The sequence below is a fragment of the Schistocerca serialis genome, chromosome 11 (genome assembly GCF_023864345.2).
Source record: "Schistocerca serialis cubense isolate TAMUIC-IGC-003099 chromosome 11, iqSchSeri2.2, whole genome shotgun sequence".
Taxonomy (NCBI): domain Eukaryota; kingdom Metazoa; phylum Arthropoda; class Insecta; order Orthoptera; family Acrididae; genus Schistocerca; species Schistocerca serialis.
The window spans coordinates 110,567,063-110,585,379 of NC_064648.1; the positions used below are offsets into that span (position 1 = coordinate 110,567,063).

The window sequence follows — 18,317 nt, forward strand, 5'->3', positions numbered from 1 at the left end:
AGATGAACTCAATGTGACCAATGATCGAGACTGTCGAGACTCTGAAATAGTTAATTACAAGGGTAATTTTCTATATGAATATGTGATCAATGAATCGAATTTACTGGAATATCCCCTACATGTTGCAGTACCTTATTGTGTCTGGTATTGCTACCTCCGTAGAGTACGAATTTCGTGATTGAAAACGTACCAGACGATTCCAACATAGTGTACGATTTAGGACTGGATCTCTAATATTGCTAAAGTATTTACTTCATCATTTGCATTTGGATGTGCTCTTATGTTCGGAAAAGTGCCACCACCATCCTATAATAAGAAAGCAAAACACTACTTTCTATCTTATATGATATGAAAGACCATGTTTTTGGACATTTATTTATTTTCTGTTTGTTTTTAATATGTGATCTACATACAATAAATGACAACATTTGAGGTATAAATTAGCATATCTGAGCCCAACACAAATATTTTAACACATATGCTTTAGAAAAGTAATAATAATAGTAATGCTAAATATCCATATACTACCCCTGGGAAGATAGATTTGGGATAGACAAGCTAAATCTAAGGGATGTTAGTTTGAAAGAAAATTTAGTCATGATTGAATTGGATGGGTTCAATGTAGTCTTCCATAAATCATTCACAGTGGGAATAGCCATACTGGATACTTCGAAAATGCTACTTACCAACTTTCACCATGGGTACATATTAATCAAGTTTATGAAAAAACATGTAACACTGTGCTACATACACACCGATAGCTTAACTTACCACATCAAATCTCCCAATATCTTACTAGCATTTCAGGAGATATATGCACACAAGATTCGATAAGTAGGGATACCCTGAAAACAACAGCTACAGTATTCATCAGCGTGATAAACAAAGAAATGGTTGTTCTGATGAAGTACGCATTTAATGATGAACCTGTTATAGATTTTTTAACCCAATGAACAAAAATGTTTGCTCAATAGACCGAGTCTGGGTGTGTAATACGCAGAGCAAAAGATATAAAACAGTTGCCTCTTAATAGATTAACCATAGTTTGTTATAATTGTTGTATAGTGAATTTGGAAGTCTGAACGACTCTCCACACACAATCTACGCAAAGGAACATGTTTCTACCGTTAAACAACACAAACTTGCCTTATATGATGATAAGCATCATATACTTCTCAATAAGGTAAATGCACTGGATCAAGACCATTATGACACGAAAAATAATTATAAGTAATTTTATTGTAAAATATGTAAATAGTGGAAAAACGGTGAATAATGTAAATATCGAAAAAGTGTAAATAGTAGACGATAACTTTAGGTGAATATCATGCTTTAGTTTCTGATGGAAATTTAATGATCCATAATAATTGCTCAGCTAGTGAGAAACATTGCATACAAGAAAGCTGCATATAAATACATTGAGTGAAAAAAGAATATAATAAATTTTATGCCTAAGGTTTGGTTTGATTAGGTTTTCCTTTTTATTCATTCCGTAATTTATGCTTCACACAGCTTAAAGTTAACAAGCTATATCATTAGAAAATTGAGACATGAGGTGATCTCTCCCACATAGCAGGTGGGTCTTCACTATCAACCCCAGCATGTGTGTGTGTGTGTGTGTGTGTGTGTGTGTGTGTGTGTGTGCGAGTTTTTCTGTGTGTGTGTTTGGGTGGAGTTGGAGTCAGATATTTATAAAATGGTGTGTGACCACACACATGAGTGATGACATTTAATGACAATGTGGAGATGGAGAGATGCCAAATTATATTTTGTATATAAATCATAAATGTGGAAATATTTTGTGCACAGATATATGTCAGAAGAAATTTAATGACAGGGCAGTGCTAGAAGGGGAGATAAGAAAAACAATTAATTTCAGTGATGAGACCATTGAGAGGGAAACTTGTTACAATATCGCTGAACAGTTTCTTACTGTTGCGGCAATTTAATACAGTTCTGGGGAAATTTATTTCAGATTTGGGGAAATCTGTTGGGCTTTGAGGGCAATTTATTATATAGTTTTGAGGGATTTTTCTTACAATTTTCATGTAACATACGCAATTTGTTACGTGCAAGTCAGTCTGTTGAGATTTTGAGGACAGTGTGTCACAGTTTTCTGTGCTATGGAGGGAAATTTGTTAGTTTTGAGAGTAACTTCTTTCATGTTATAGGAAATTTGTTATACTTTTCGTTGTAACATGGTCAAGTTTTTACATGAAAGGAAGGTTTGGAGATTATACTTTACAATTTTGAGGAAATGTGTTGCGTTGTTGAGGCCAATTTGAACAGTGTTGTTGTAAGGTAGAGAACAGTTTCTTACAGCTTTTAGGGATATTTGGTACAGTTTCAGGGCAAGTTTTTATAATTTGGTTATCAATTTTTCACAATATTGCGGTAACTTTTTAGAGTATCTGGGACAAGTTGGTATATTTTTGTAACGGTTTTTTAAAGTTGTAAAGTAATTTGTTATAGTTTGTGGCAGTCTTCGTGACTATTCCATTTCTCTAATAGTGAAACTTATGTTTTCTTTAAATGGTGACCTGTTCGATTTTTATAAATGGTGACTTCTGTTTTTATAAATGGAGACTCATTCCAACTTGTTAAAATCCAACCAGTAGCATTTTTTACAAATGGTAACTTGTCCCATTTTTAATGGTGACACATTCCATTTTTTTTTTAAATGGCGCCCAATTTCGTTTTTAGAAATGTTGACCAATTCAATTTCTATGAACAGTGGCCCACCTTTGCCCTTTTCTAAATGGTGACTCATTCAGTTTCTTGAAACAGTAATCCTTTCCGTTTTTATAGATCCTAACATGTTACTTTTTTTAAATGATGACCCATTGTGTCTCATTAACCAGGGACATGTTTCGTTCTTATAAATTCCCATCATTCCATTTTTATAAACACTGAAACATTCCTTTTTCTAAATGGTAACTGGTTCCATTTTTTAAGAGGTGATGTGCTCTATTCTTATTAAAAGTGAAGCATTACAATTTTTTTACTGGTGGCTCAGTCAGTTTCTTTAGAGTGTGATCTGTTCCATTTTTATAAATCGTTACAGCTCCATGTTCTTAAATGGTGAACCACACTCTTCTTATGAATAATGAACCATTCTGTTTCTTTAAACACTCACTTGTTTAATTTTTTAAATGTTGACTCATTTAATTTTTTTAAAGAGCGACCTGTGCCACATTTTTTTAACTGGTGACCCATTTCGTTTCTCCAAACACTAACCATTTCATTTTTTAAACAGTGACCCATTAGTTTGTTCTTGTTGTGGTCTTCAGTCCAGAGACTGGTTTGATGCAGCTCTCCATGCAGTGACCCATAGTGTTTTTGAAACTATGACACATTTTGTTTCTGGAAGTGATGACCCATTGCATTTTTAAATGGTGATAGGTGTCTTTTCTTGATCACTCAGGGAGGTAGTGGTTTCCCATTACAATGGTGATTATTATCCCACTCAATAGAGTTTCATCAAATGAGCACCACTGCCCTCATCAAAAAGTATGTGTGTGTGTGTGTGTGTGTGTGTGTGTGTGTGTGCATGTGCTTGTTTGTTTGTTTGTTTGTTTGTTTGTTTGTGTGTGTGTGTGTGTGTGTGTGTGTGTGTGTGTGTGTGTGTGTGTGTGTGTGTGTGCGTGTGTGTGCATGCATACATGCACATATGCACATGTGTGCATGGATCAGTACGCCATTTTATGTAAATATCATGGAAAAAATCCAAATGGGAGCCTTTTCTTGCATCTTTTAAATATTACGCTGATTAAGCATGTTTATGTGTGTGTGTGTGTGTGTGTGTGTGTGTGTGTGTGTGTGTGTGTGTGTGCAAATGTTATGGAAATTATTTCATCTTGGTGCTAGAACATTACATAATTTTACGTATCAGTTTAATAGTTTGCAGTGATTGGCTGCAGACGGACTGGTGAAGAGTGCAAATCAAGACTGTGTTAGTTCACCATCTTGGATTTTGATTGACTGTTAAATTTTAACAGTACACCGTGACCGATTGGTTTTTATATTTCTCACTGCCAGAGCTGTGTTAGTTTTGTCTCCTAGCACTTTAATTGGCTGTTTCATTCTAATACTGGGCCATGATTGGCTGATGAGGTGGTGGGGTAGGGGAAAGGTATGTTGGGTATCAAGAATAACTGGGTGAGATTTTGATTTGCTCCTTTAATTTTAATAGTAGGCTCTGATAGTTTGGAGAGGGATGGGGAATGCAGTGTGTCTGGTTGATATCACTGACAAACTAATATCATCTGTGTATTAGCTCTCGATTTCATGTTTACCACAGACCACTCTCTGTCTGCCTGATGTCCTATTTAGGTCTATCACTGGTAATGTTCTATCAAATCACTGGTAATGTTCTATCAAAGTGTCCATACTACAACTCTCATTATCTCCAATAGCGTACATTGATCTAATTCCAAAAAGTAAACTCTATGTTTATACACTCTTTGACCTGGTGAAGTGCACGTTGTGCTGCTACAAAAATTGGGTCCATTGAATTGTTTACTAGTATTTTATGTGTTATTCTCCAGAACTCGAGGCTGAGGTACCGGTGTTCCTTGAGTATCTCTCCAATTACTGGCGAGACTCCGTCCAGCTGCTCTCGCTCGGTGTGACGCATATCTCACAACTGTTCGTTCCCATGGCATTTGAACACGTGGTAAGTATTGTTTTCTGTTTTTCCTATTTTGACTTGTATCATACGAACGAGGTATGAGGAAATGGCACACATTGCCTCAAATAAGTTGTCAGTACTCGAATATGCTTCCCGATTTAACTGGCTCACACTGTCGTTTTGTTTGACTCTCCGATAGTAATGATAACTCTCTGCAAGAGTTCTGACCCACCTCAATGCCTGCGAACTTTGTTAAATGAAGAACAGAAACCCAGAAGAGGCGCGAATAGAAAGAAGGTCCTTTGTATACTTTTTCGTACTTTCCCAGAATTTCTTTAACAGATCTGGGAAGTTTTATATCACATCAAGCTACACAAGCCTAAGCCTCTTGGCTACATATTCAGTGGATATGTGTAGATATGTATTGGCTCTTCCCTCTCGTATTTTATATCTTCATCTCCCGAATTTGCTGATTCATGATCTCTTCCTCTAACGGGATATTAAGGTGGGAGGGCGGGGGAAGGGGTTGGGAACGGGGGGGTCAGATATTACGTAGCCATCAGTATTTAATAATGTGTCAGATGATTTTTTTTTTTTTGCAGTGGTTTGGATGTCGTAAAGAAAAGCTGTAGCCGTCTGTATTATACCGACAATGCAAGGAACACACACGTTTTCTTTTAGTTGAACTGTCGAGTACATCTGAGTTACTGGTAGCGGACATTCTGTTCATACCTAATAGCCGGCCGCTGTTGCCGAGCCGTTCTTGGCGCTTCAGTCTGGAACCTCGCTGCTGCTACGGTAGCAGGTTCGAATCCTGCTTCAGGCATGGATGTGTGTGACATCCTTAGGTTAGTTAGGTTTAAGTAGTTCTAAGTCTAGGCGACTGATGACCTCAGAAGGCCTATAGTGCTTAGAGCCATTTGAACCATACCTAATAATTCAGCTTTTTACCACTATGAAATACTCTCTTTTGAAAAAAGGGAGACTATTGGTTCAAATGGCTCTGAGCACTATGGGAGCTAACTTCTGTGGTCATCAGTCCCCTAGAACTTAGAACTACTTAAACCTAACTAACCTAAGGACATCACACACATCCATGCCCGACGCAGGATTCGAATCTGCGACCGTAGCGGTCACGCGGTTCCAGACTGTAGCGCCTAGAACCGCACGGCCACACCAACCGGCTGAGGAGACTATTGCACTCTTTTAAAACTGATGGGAAAATATTTGACAAAAGGTCATTACTTAGTAAATGATAGTTGCTTTATACCATATGTTAATATCTTTATTTTGATTTTCGCTAATCTTAAGAAAAATTAGGCATGTTTTAGTGAATGTAGCAGTTTCACTTTCAAAATTCCGGGTTGAGGTTATAATTCCGAGACGTGTATCACTCAAATGTAGTTGCATCTTTTTTAATTACTTTTGATGGTGCCATAATATTATGGTAAGTAAAGAATTCAATACACACGTATGATACTTTCTCTAAATATTAAGTATGATCACCCGTGTACAGAGAGAGTAATGTCTACTTCTTAATGTTATTTACTCAACAGATCTGTTTACCTATGAGTAATTGTGTGTCATATAAGGTCCCCTCCATTTTCCTTGTAGTGCAACAGCAATTTTAATTTGAAGGTGGTCAGATCTTACAAATAAATGGGTGCAACTTAGAAACAGATCGCGTCCAGCTAATTTTAGAAACCGTCTGCCTAATCCTGTGACGAGGCTGCAGTTAACTACCAACGATGAGAAGCATCTGCGGCAATAAGGGAAAATGTTGACTGACTCAGTTTACAAATCTGAAAACGGTAGAAAACGCCTAACAATGATCTTCTCATTCAACTGACATAGCTCAGAGATGAAACTTCATTTGTGCCACAGGAGCTGGTGTTCATTCGTGTTGGTGCATTAAGTATCTGATTACAATTATAATGGGATCTGTTATGATTCATTCCAAGTGCTAACATCTACTCTATCAATTTGCTTCCATAGAAATTGTGTAAGTTGACATCTGGGCTCGTCAAATTACGTCTTTTCAACGTGAAGGAGTATCCAATCGGCATCTTCTAATTAACCTAAATAGACTGACCGAAAAAAAAGCTCAACACCAAGAAGGAGTTGTGCGACATAAATGAAAGTTGGTTGGTGGGTTGCTACATATGAAATACGATATCTATTCAAATTTCGCGCCAGTCGCATAAGTGTGCCACCAGAAGCATTACTATGAGGATGCAAATCAGGTCTGCCTTAAATACACGCTGCAACATTCGTGAGCGTCACTTACCTTTCAGACTAGACGTGGTAAATGAACGTTCGTCAAACATGCCGTTAAGGCAAGAGAGACACCATTATTACCACTTCACTGAGTTTGAATGAGGTCATGTAATAGAGCAATGACAAGCTAGATGTGTCTTCTGCGATATTGCAGAAAGGCTTGGGAGGAATGTAAAAATTGCAGATGGCTGACAGCTGTGTTCACAAAAATTTATTATCACGAAATGACTGCGCTACAGACGGTCACGTGTCACTACTGATAGGGAAGGCCATCGTGTTTGGCTTATCTCGCTCGTGCAGCAGCGATCTGAGCTGCAGTTGACACCGCAGTGGCACAACGAACTGTCAGAAGTCGGTCATTTCCAGGACAGCTCCGAGCCAGACGCCGTGTAGCGTGTGTATTGCATTGACGCAAACCACCGCCATTTACGACTTCAGAGCAGGGTGGACATCTGTTGCGTTTTGTGACAAAAGTTGGTTCTGCCTCGGTGTAAGTGATGACCGGATATAGGTTAGGAGAGAGCCGGTTGAGGGCCTACAACCAACCTACCTGCATGGCTGACAGACTGGACCTACACCTGGCGTGGCCGGCCGAAGTGGCCGTGCGGTTAAAGGCGCTGCAGTCTGGAACCGCAAGACCGCAACGGTCGCAGGCTCGAATCCTGCCTCGGGCATGGATGTTTGTGATGTCCTTAGGTTAGTTAGGTTTAACTAGTTCTAAGTTCAAGGGGACTAATGACCTCAGCAGTGGAGTCCCATAGTGCTCAGAGCCATTTGAACCACACCTGGCGCCATGGTTGGGGTGCGGTTTCATATGACAGCTGGAGCACTCTCGTGATTGTCCCGTGTAGCCGACTGCTAATATGTACGTCCGTCTGGTGATTCGACCTGTTGTGCTGACATTCATGAACAACATTCCTGGTTTTTTTCCAACAAGATAACGGTGGTCCACTTACCGTGTAGCTCAATATGATCCACCGATTGACGACATATTCTCTTGGCCTGCTCGACCGCCAGATCTGTTCATACTGAGCACATACGGGACATCATCAGACGACAACTCCAGCGTCATCCAGAAACAGTATAAAATGGTTCAAATGGTTCTGAGCACTATGGGACTTAACATCTGAGGTCATCAGTCCCCTAGAATTACTTAAACCTAACCAAAGGACATCACACACATCCATTCCCTAGGCAGGATTCTAACGTGCCACCGTACCAGTCGCGCGCTTCCAGACTGAATCGCCTAGAACCGCTCAGCCACAGCGGCCGGCCAGAAACAGTATAACCGTCCCTGTACTGACCGACCAAGTGCAACAGGTATGGAATTCCATCCCACAAAATGACATCCGACATCTGCACAGTACAATCAACGCACTTTTGCATGCTTGAATTCAGCATTCTGGTGCTTCCAGCGGTTATTAATTATCTGCAATTCACATTGGTAATACATTATCTCCGGCTTACATTAACCTGTCATCTTGAAATGTCTTCACTTAAGTATGTTACCTAGACAAATGTATTTCCGAAATTCCGTTGCTCTACATTTATTATTTTTTGCGTTGCGATTTTTTTTTCCGTCAGTGTATATACCTCAGTGATGAATGTGAAAGTTCAACGATATAGAAAGTATGATCGGCGTTCAAGTTTACTAGCTAGAGAGGTGAGCAGGTACTGTAAAACAGAAAAAAAGATGGTGTTTGTAATTAATAAGGATTCTAAGAAGGAGGAATACAGGTGGTGATGGAATGGAATGAGCGTTTGGCGTCATTGGCCTGGAGGCCCCTTGTGGGGCAGGTCCGGCCGCCTTGGTGCAGGTCTTATTACATTCGACGCCACATTGGGCGACCTGCGCGCCGGATGGGGATGAAATGATGATGAAGGCTACACAGCACCCAGTCCCTGAGCGGAGAAAATCTCCGACCCACCCGCGAATCGAACCCGGGCCAGTCACGCTGACCACTCAGCTATCGGGGCGGACACAAGTGGTGATTAGTCTTCTGGACGAATTAACTCCTCCCACAGGACATAAACGACGTTTTTCTTCGTCACGCAACACTTCAAACCACAATCATAAGTAGTGACAGACGGGTGGAACAGCTGATTCTGACGTCTGGTACCACCGGTTGAGACCCCTCTGGCCAGGGCACCTGCTCTGAGCGTCAATGGGGTCGCTCCACGGTGGCGCGGCGAGCGGCGTCCTCTGCGGCATCTGGGGCTGTTCTGGTGGTCCGGAACGAGGACGACGTCGTCGGCTTCCCGGCTGCTGGTAGAACTGTAGAAAGTGAAAAGGCGACGACTGTGCAACTCTCCTGCGTAAAGGTCCTACAATCCTCGGCCAACGGCACGTGCATTGAGGTGTAACCTCAGCAATGCTATTGCGGCCGTTCTTAGCTGCGAATGGGAGAACTGCGTCATGACGTTATACACACTCTTCTGTCGCCATAGCAAATGTACCATAGCATTACTACCGTCGTAGATGTATCAGTGCCAGATACTAAGGGAAAACATTCTTTCACGGAATTTCAGAGTTCTTTTCACTTTTGTGCACCACTCACACTTCTTTGCTATCTTACTCTGTATTCCAGCACCTTGCAGTCGACATCCTCGTCATGTTCCTTTTCTAGTCTACGGACGTACAAAATTTATCCACATTTTCAACATGATCGCTACCATAACTTTGCCAGTTCGTATATTTTTGTATTCCAGGACATCTGGCTGCCTGATTCAGACATGTTCTCTTCTTCATCAGGCGTTATCTCTGACCAAACTGTCAGCCTTTCGGTTAAAAAGAATTTGTACCAGCCTGTACCTCCTCAAACTTGTGTATTAACTGCCCCATTTCCTATGTTTTTATGACAGTTCACCCGAAACGTGCAAGGTATCTCCTTCACACAGATACTGGTTTGTGTTGTCATGGCTAACGCATTTTGGTGGACTTAGATATGCAAAGCAGACCTTTCCCATTTTCTCAGCTACCATAATGCCGGTGACCTTCTTCAGGTGTACAGTTTTACGTATTTGGAGAAAAGCTTGATAGTTACTGGAACTTGCGTTACTGCTCCTGTCGACATTCATCAATTTCCTAGTAGATGGGCCGCTACTATCTCTTTAGGCTCTCTCTGCAACGAAAAGTCGCTTAAATCTTTATTTTTAGCACTAATAGCTGATTTTCTGACAAATTTCACATGTTGTAGATAAATCATATTGGTCATGTTAAAAACTATGCAATCCAGTCTCCATATTTTCAGAAACCTCTTGGGTCCAAAATGTCTACAGCACTCCACGTTGCCTGCGTTTGTTGCATTTATGCACTCGATGATACATTAGGATTTTCTCTTCACCAGTGTATCTGTAACTCTTTTACACCAATGACAGAAATTAATCAGTGTTTTGCTCACGACGTATCGTTTTCAGTTTGTTGCGGACTCTGCCTTCGTCAGGCATATCTTTCATGTCGAGTACTCTGCTTTCAGTTATCGGTAGTTGTGCTTTTCGCATTTTAGGCCAAGCAGTAAGCATAAAGACTTCTTGGGCACGAAATTCTATTCAAAAAAATGGTTCAAATGGCTCTGAGCACTATTGGACTTAACTCCTGTGGACATCAGTCCCCTAGAACTTGAACTACTTAAACCTAACTAACCTAAAGACATCACACACATACATGCCCGAGGCAGGATTCGAACCTGCGACCATAGCGATCACGCGGTTCCAGACTGAAGTGCCTAGAACCGCATGGCCACACCAGCCGACGAAATTCTATTGTCACGATATGTACTGCACCTTCAAATCACAGAGCTAAAGCCCATATTGCTAATCTCTTATGTTGCAGTTTGCTTATTAACAGAGATGATAAAGATTGGTGGTTCGTTACGTCTAAAGGTTTATAGCTGGCTATAAAATGTCAGAATTTCGTGAATCAGAACAGTACTGGCAGTGCGTCCTTTCCTGTCATTGAATACTTCTGTTCTCTAGTCGTAACACGCTTTTCCCAAAAGCGATGATCTTCCTTCTGCACTTTGTCTATTTCATACAGATGGACTCCCATCTACGATCAGATCCCTCACAAGCTGAATGAGATGTTTGTAAATATCTGGGTAGAACACTATTAGCGCGTTGGTTGATTGTTTCTACACTCCTGGAAATTGAAATAAGAACACCGTGAATTCATTGTCCCAGGAAGGGGAAACTTTATTGACACATTCCTGGGGTCAGATACATCACATGATCACACTGACAGAACCACAGGCACATAGACACAGGCAACAGAGCATGCACAATGTCGGCACTAGTACAGTGTATATCCACCTTTCGCAGCAATGCAGGCTGCTATTCTCCCATGGAGACGATCGGAGAGATGCTGGATGTAGTCCTGTGGAACGGCTTGCCATGCCATTTCCACCTGGCGCCTCAGTTGGACCAGCGTTCGTGCTGGACGTGCAGACCGCGTGAGACGACGCTTCATCCAGTCCCAAACATGCTCAATGGGGGACAGATCCGGAGATCTTGCTGGCCAGGGTAGTTGACTTACACCTTCTAGAGCACGTTGGGTGGCACGGGATACATGCGGACGTGCATTGTCCTGTTGGAACAGCAAGTTCCCTTGCCGGTCTAGGAATGGTAGGACGATGGGTTCGATGACGGTTTGGATGTACCGTGCACTATTCAGTGTCCCCTCGACGATCACCAGTGGTGTACGGCCAGTGTAGGAGATCGCTCCCCACACCATGATGCCGGGTGTTGGCCCTGTGTGCCTCGGTCGTATGCAGTCCTGATTGTGGCGCTCACCTGCACGGCGACAAACACGCATACGACCATCATTGGCACCAAGGCAGAAGCGACTCTCGTCGCTGAAGACGACACGTCTCCATTCGTCCCTCCATTCACGCCTGTCGCGGCACCACTGGAGGCGGGCTGCACGATGTTGGGGCGTGAGCAGAAGACGGCCTAACGGTGTGCGGGACCGTAGCCCAGCTTCATGGAGACGGTTGCGAATGGTCCTCGCCGATACCCCAGGAGCAACAGTGTCCCTAATTTGCTGGGAAGTGGCGGTGCGGTCCCCTACGGCACTGCGTAGGATCCTACGGTCTTGGCGTGCATCCGTGCGTCGCTGCGGTCCGGTCCCAGGTCGACGGGCACGTGCACCTTCCGCCGACCACTGGCGACAACATCGATGAACTGTGGAGACCTCACGCCCCACGTGTTGAGCAATTCGGTGGTACGTCCACCCGGCCTCCCGCATGCCCACTATACGCCCTCGCTCAAAGTCCGTCAACTGCACATACGGTTCACGTCCACGCTGTCGCGGCATGCTACCAGTGTTAAAGACTGCGATGGAGCTCCGTATGCCACGGCAAACTGGCTGACACTGACGGCGGCGGTGCACAAATGCTGCGCAGCTAGCGCCATTCGACGGCCAACACCGCGGTTCGTGGTGTGTCCGCTGTGCCGTGCGTGTGATCATTGCTTGTACAGCCCTCTCGCAGTGTCCGGAGCAAGTATGGTGGGTCTGACACACCGGTGTCAATGTGTTCTTTTTTCCATTTCCAGGAGTGTATTTCATTCTGTTAACTTGCTTCGTCACCATCTTCCAGTCATTATCACACCCTGTAAGAGATGGCGAGGCCGTTCATGGCCTGGATCTACATCTACATCACTTTGCACAAGCCATCTAATGGTGTGTGGCGGAGGCTACTTTCGGTACCACTATCTGATCCCTCCAACCCTCTTCCACTCGCGAATAGGGCGTGGGAAGAATGATTGTCGGTGAGCCTCTGTATTCGCTCTGAAATTTTAATAGTAAATCTTTCGGTGATGCACAACGCCTCTCTTGTAACATCTGCCAGAGGAGTTTGCTTAGTATCTCCGTAACGCTCTCTCGCCAGCTAAACGATCCCGTGACGAAACGCACAGATCTTCGTTGGATTTTCTCTATTTCCTCTATCCGTTCAAAAATGGTTCAAATGGTTCTGAGCACTATGGGAATTAACATCTGAGGACATCACACACGTACATGCCCGAGGCAGGATTCGAACCTGCGACCGTAGCGGTCGCGTGTTTTCAGACTGAAGCGCCTAGAACCGCTAGGCCACACCTCCTCTATCAGTCCTACCTGATAGGGATCCCAGGTAGATGAACAATACTGAAGAATTGGGCAAACAAGCGCCTTATAAGCAACTTTCGTGGATGAGTTACATTTCCTTAAGATTCTTCCTATGAATCTGGGTCTGGTGTCTGCTTTTCCCACTATGTGTTTGATGTGATCATTCCACTTAAGGTAGCTCTGGATAGTTACACCTAGATATTTTACGGCAAACGCTGTCTCCATCTGTTTGCCATCAACAGTGTAGCTGTGCAGTAGTGGATTTATTGTGGTATGTATGCGCAATATGTTACATTTATTTCCGTTCAGTATCAGCTGCAACAGCATGCACCTTTCATTAATTCTGTGCAGGTCGTTCTGCAAATTCTTGCTATCTTCTGGTGTTGCAGCTTTGGTACAGACAAATATATCATTTGCGAGCAGCCTTAAAGAGCTACTATGCTTTCTACTAGATTATTTGTATATATTGTAAACAGTAACGGTCCTACCACACTTCCCTGTGGTACTCCGGACATTACCTTTTCATCTCTCGATTTTATTCCGTTAAGAGCGACGTGTTGAGTTCTATCTGCAAGAAAGTCTAGAATCCAGTCGCAAGTCTGCTCCGATACTCCATAAGCTCGTATTTTTATCATTAAACGGCAATGCGGGACGGTGTAAAATGTTTGACTGAAATCAAGGAACACGGCATCAACCTGAGCGCCGTTGTCCACTGCGCTGTGGAGGAACAGAGCGAGCTGAGTTTCGCAGGACCTCTATTTGTGGAGTCCATGTTGATTTTTATAGAGGAGATGTTCATTTTCCAAAACCGCCATAATTCTTGATAATAAAACATCTTCCATGACTGGGCAACAGATTGACTTCAACGATATAGGTCTATAATCGCATGGACCTGTCTTACAGCCTTTCTTAAAAACGGAAATGACCTGCACTCTGGTTCAAAAAAATGGTTCTGAGCACTATGCGACTTAACTTCTTAGGTCATCAGTCGCCTAGAACTTAGAACTAATTAAACCTAACTAACCTAAGGACATCACACACATCCATGCCCGAGGCAGGATTCGAACCTGCGACCGGAGCGGTCAGTCGGCTCCAGGCTGTAGCGCCTAGAACCGCACGGCCACTCTGGCCGGCTCCTGCGCTCTTTTCCAGCCGTTAGGTACCTTTTGCTGCTAGAGCGATCAACGATAAAACACTGCTAGAAGGGACCAAGGAATAAGTAAGATCTTTTGTTGAGCAGTTCATGTAACGATTTGCCGTTTCGCACTTCATTGTGTTTAGAACGGCGATAGAAGCCACACAGCCCATAAAAATTCATAAGTGCTTCTTGCTAATATGCATCAGAATACTGCCTCCAATTTCTCCTTGTGTACTTTTATCTCTCCCAGCGCAAATACTTGCCCTAAGAATTTTTGTTTCCTGCATACCGAATTCAAATTTCCTTAAGCTCCATTTAGCTCCAGCAATTTCCAATTTATGAAAAATTTCCTGTAATGTTGCGAAATATTCTCTCCTCTTACTGCTTGTGATCGAAATGTCATCTACATACAAGTTATTTCTTCTCAATAAATCTTCGCTGAGAACTCTGTCCACTTGATGTGGCACATTCAGCCCAATGGGAAGCATCTGATGTTGACAGTATTGACATCCGCACAGGAGGGCGGTGCATCTTCTGCATTTCGGGTCCAATAACACATTTCGGTACCCTTAAGTCAAGTCTATACTCATAAACACTTTAATGCCTTTTAATTTCTGCAGCAATTTTTCGCTTGTAAATCAGGCATTCTTGTGGCATCCATTCTAAATATTTCGTCATCGGCTTTCTCCTCCAATAACATTAGATATTTACTACCCTCTGCACATTCACCAATACCTTCCTTTACCTTTAATCCGCTAACCCGAAGACTGGGGATTTTCATATCCAACCTTAACATCTCTTCACATGGATTTTTTTGAAATGATTCACATCTGAAATCCAGAATGCAGCACCAAATTAGTCCTGTAACCACATTCCTCTGGCAGGATAATCTAAGTCACTGCCTGTCATTCACCATTGCCTTCCTCTTCATCTGTTAGTGAGCTCTCAGCTGTTTCAGTATGTCTGTCCATATCTCACACAGCCACTTGTTGGATTTATCTCCATTGGCACTACATTACTTGTTCCAAGACGGCTCTCGGCCAAAACTGATGGGACTTGGCCATTACGATATTGGTTGTCACGTTTTTAGGACTGTTTTGATCCCATTCTTCGTAACCAATCAGATGGAAGTGCGCCCCTTTGACTCTTTCTGATATCAAAATACATAAGAATTACGACATGCTAGTGGGTACTGATATCCAATGACAACAGTTGAAAATTTGTGTAGGACCTGAATTCGAACTTGGGTCTCCTGCTTGCTAGGCAGATGCCCCGACCACTGAGCCATCCAGACACGGTGGTTATCGCGACTATATGGACTACCCTAGCACGCCTCTCGCCAGACCCAAATTCTCAGTTTATGTGCACACTACTAGCATAGCGCCCCTGCCCATTATACTCGTTACTCCCGGCGTTTCGCCTATTCCCATAAGAATTCGAACGTGGTGTTCATCTGCACTGTAGGGCTCGTTGACCATTCTCGCCTTAACCACACATATGGTGTCTGTTCGTTCGGACATGCCTGAGCGACCAGACACCACATGTATCTGACTGACATGTTTCGCGGCAAACTGTAAGCATGCGGCTGACCTTTGCCATGTCCTCTACTGTCATTCCATACTGCTCCATGTCTGTGTCAGTAGTTAGATGAGCCAAATTATCTCGCACGCGTTCGTGGTGCTCGCTTCCTACGCCAGTGTTTTCTCACGTCTCTCTTTTGTTTCTCCTTCATTTAGAGCAAAATGTGGTCGCACCTGCTCCACAGTTTCCATTATCGTGCAAATTATATGTCTATGAAGTTGCCGGTCGCTGTGGCCGAGCGGTTCTACGCGCTTCAGTCTGGAGCAGCGCGACCGCTACGGTCGCAGGTTCGAATCCTGCCTCGGGCATGGATGTGTGTGATGTCCTTAGGTTAGTTAGGTTTAAGTACTTCTAAGTCTAGGGGAGTGATGACCTCATATGTTTAGTCCCGTAGTGCTTAGAGCCATTTGGACGATCTGAACTATGTACTTGAAGCGTTAAGCGCTGCATCTCGATTTCCTAATGGTTTGCAACACATTTCACTTCGTTCCTTAGCTTCTTGTTAATTGTCTGGCCAATGCCACTGTCAGGCGTATGTTGTAAATCAAGTTGCGCTATGTTAACGTATCTAGCCTTCTTGTCACATCTTCTACCAGTAGAACTACTTCTTCTGGCCTTCCGTGTCAATGACTTGGTATTCTTTTCCATGTGTTGTTGTGTCTTACTTAAATGCGTATTATACATCCCTCCGATCTCTGTCCTTTTCCCATATAGCTGCGTGTTTCTTTCCCTTCTCCTGTTTGAGCTCCTTGACTACCGTTTGTTGCTTTTGATGAAGACTTGCGATAAATTTCTTTTGGCTTTTTGAAACAGACAGTTTAAATTATTCGTATATCCTCGTTTTTTCCTGAGTGTTTTTAATTTCTTCCCTAAGTTCATCATTATTTTCTTCTTTACTTTCCTGAAATTCCTTCGCAGTTTTTCCTTCCCTTTGGTTCAAGTCTTTCGTAATGTTCTCTTGACAGCCATTTAATTCTTTCATCACTTTAAGTGGCGCCACTGTAAGCAGCAACTGTCTGTTATCTAAAGAGGGCTTATGCTCGGTTTTACTACTATGTGTGGATCTCTTTAGATGCTCCATTTTTTCTATCTGTGCTGTTTCGGTTTCACTCACACCTAACTCCATCGTTAGTTCCATGTCTATCGATTCTTTCTCAGTCACGTCCTCAAAATCGAAATGTTTGAATACCGCACTATCATATTCTCCTTCTTTATCATGACAAGCTCCCACATTATCCATTTGTATTTGATTTCTTATCAACTACTTTTTTTAAGATTTAAATGAAGCCTAACATTCTCTATGCACAGACTTGGTCACACACGTAATGGCTCAAAAGTTTCCTCTATTGCAGCGATTTCAAGCTCTGTGAAATTGGTGCGTCTGCAATACTTCTTTCTCTTTCTGCACCTTTTGATAGCTGTGCAGTGAAGTGGTTCTGAACTTGGGCTGCTCCCAGTCCGTTGTCGTGTTGGTCGTTTCGAACTGCTGTAGTCTAAGCTGCTGTATTTTACACGATTTTACGACGGTACCAATCTTTTTAACGTTTTGGAGTAGAGACACTTCATTCTGTTATTCGAAACGGTTTCTCACTATTGCCTTAATATTATTCTTCAGCAAAAAGAAAACCCCTTATAGTCTGCCAGACGAACAAAGGGTATTGACAGTTCATGCGGCCTGTTCGCAATGTTGCTGGATGTGGCGTACTGCACCGTGGTCGCCATAATCACGCAGTCTAGCGAAAAAAATAAAAACCGTGTGAGTAAACAGGTCCTATCCCTAAGTGTAAATTTATTTACATTTACCAATTTTAACATACAAATAAGAAATTGAGATGAGTTACATATCCAAACTTATTTGCTATTGACCTACTTCAGAACAGAAATGCAAAGCAGTTTTGCATTATTGTGGGGCATTCGTAATTTTTGTTGTTGTTGAATATTTGTGTTGTACTACGCCTGACGGAATAATTTATCAATAAATTAACAGTTATCATCTGTTGTGAACAGGACAGTAAAGCATGTCCGGAGTTATTGGCGTCGGATGTTGCCTTTCAGCATCCCTAAAGATGTCGGTCGATCACGGTACACTTGCGACTTCAGGTAACCCCAAAGCCAATAATCTACAATGGTATGAACGGTTGATGGCACGCGCACCTCCTCAATTCCAGTCATGGTAATGGAACAACTTCACTTGCAAATCTGATTTCGAGTGGTTTTCTTCTGCATAGCTCGAGCTATCGTTGGCATTAATCCTAGTTTCATTTTTTTTTTAGTCATAAGTCTTCTGATTGGTCTGATACAGCCTGCCACGAATTCCTCTCCTGTGGCAACCTCTTCATACGCGAGTAGCACTTGCAACGTACGTCATTAACTATGTCTTGGATGTATTCCGATCTCGGTCTTCCTCTACAGTTTTTGCACTCTACAGCTCCCTCTAGTACCATAGAAGTCATTCCCTTATGTCTTAATAGCTGTCCTGCCATTCTGTCCCTTATTCTTGTCAGTGTTTTGCACATATTCCTTTCCTCTTCGATTCTGCTCAGAACCTCCTCATTCTTTGCCTTATCAGTCCACCTAATTTTCAACAT

The 18,317-nt window shown here is 42.7% G+C and overlaps 1 protein-coding gene across 1 annotated transcript in view; it reads left to right on the forward strand.

The window, feature by feature from the left end:
• LOC126426509 (uncharacterized) overlaps positions 1 to 18,317 on the forward strand; it is an 88,603-nt gene that overhangs the window by 50,668 nt on the left and 19,618 nt on the right. The window contains exon 4 of the mRNA XM_050088415.1: positions 4,548 to 4,675. Within this exon, the coding sequence (XP_049944372.1) occupies positions 4,548 to 4,675 (128 nt within the window). The remainder of the gene's footprint in view (positions 1 to 4,547; positions 4,676 to 18,317) is intronic.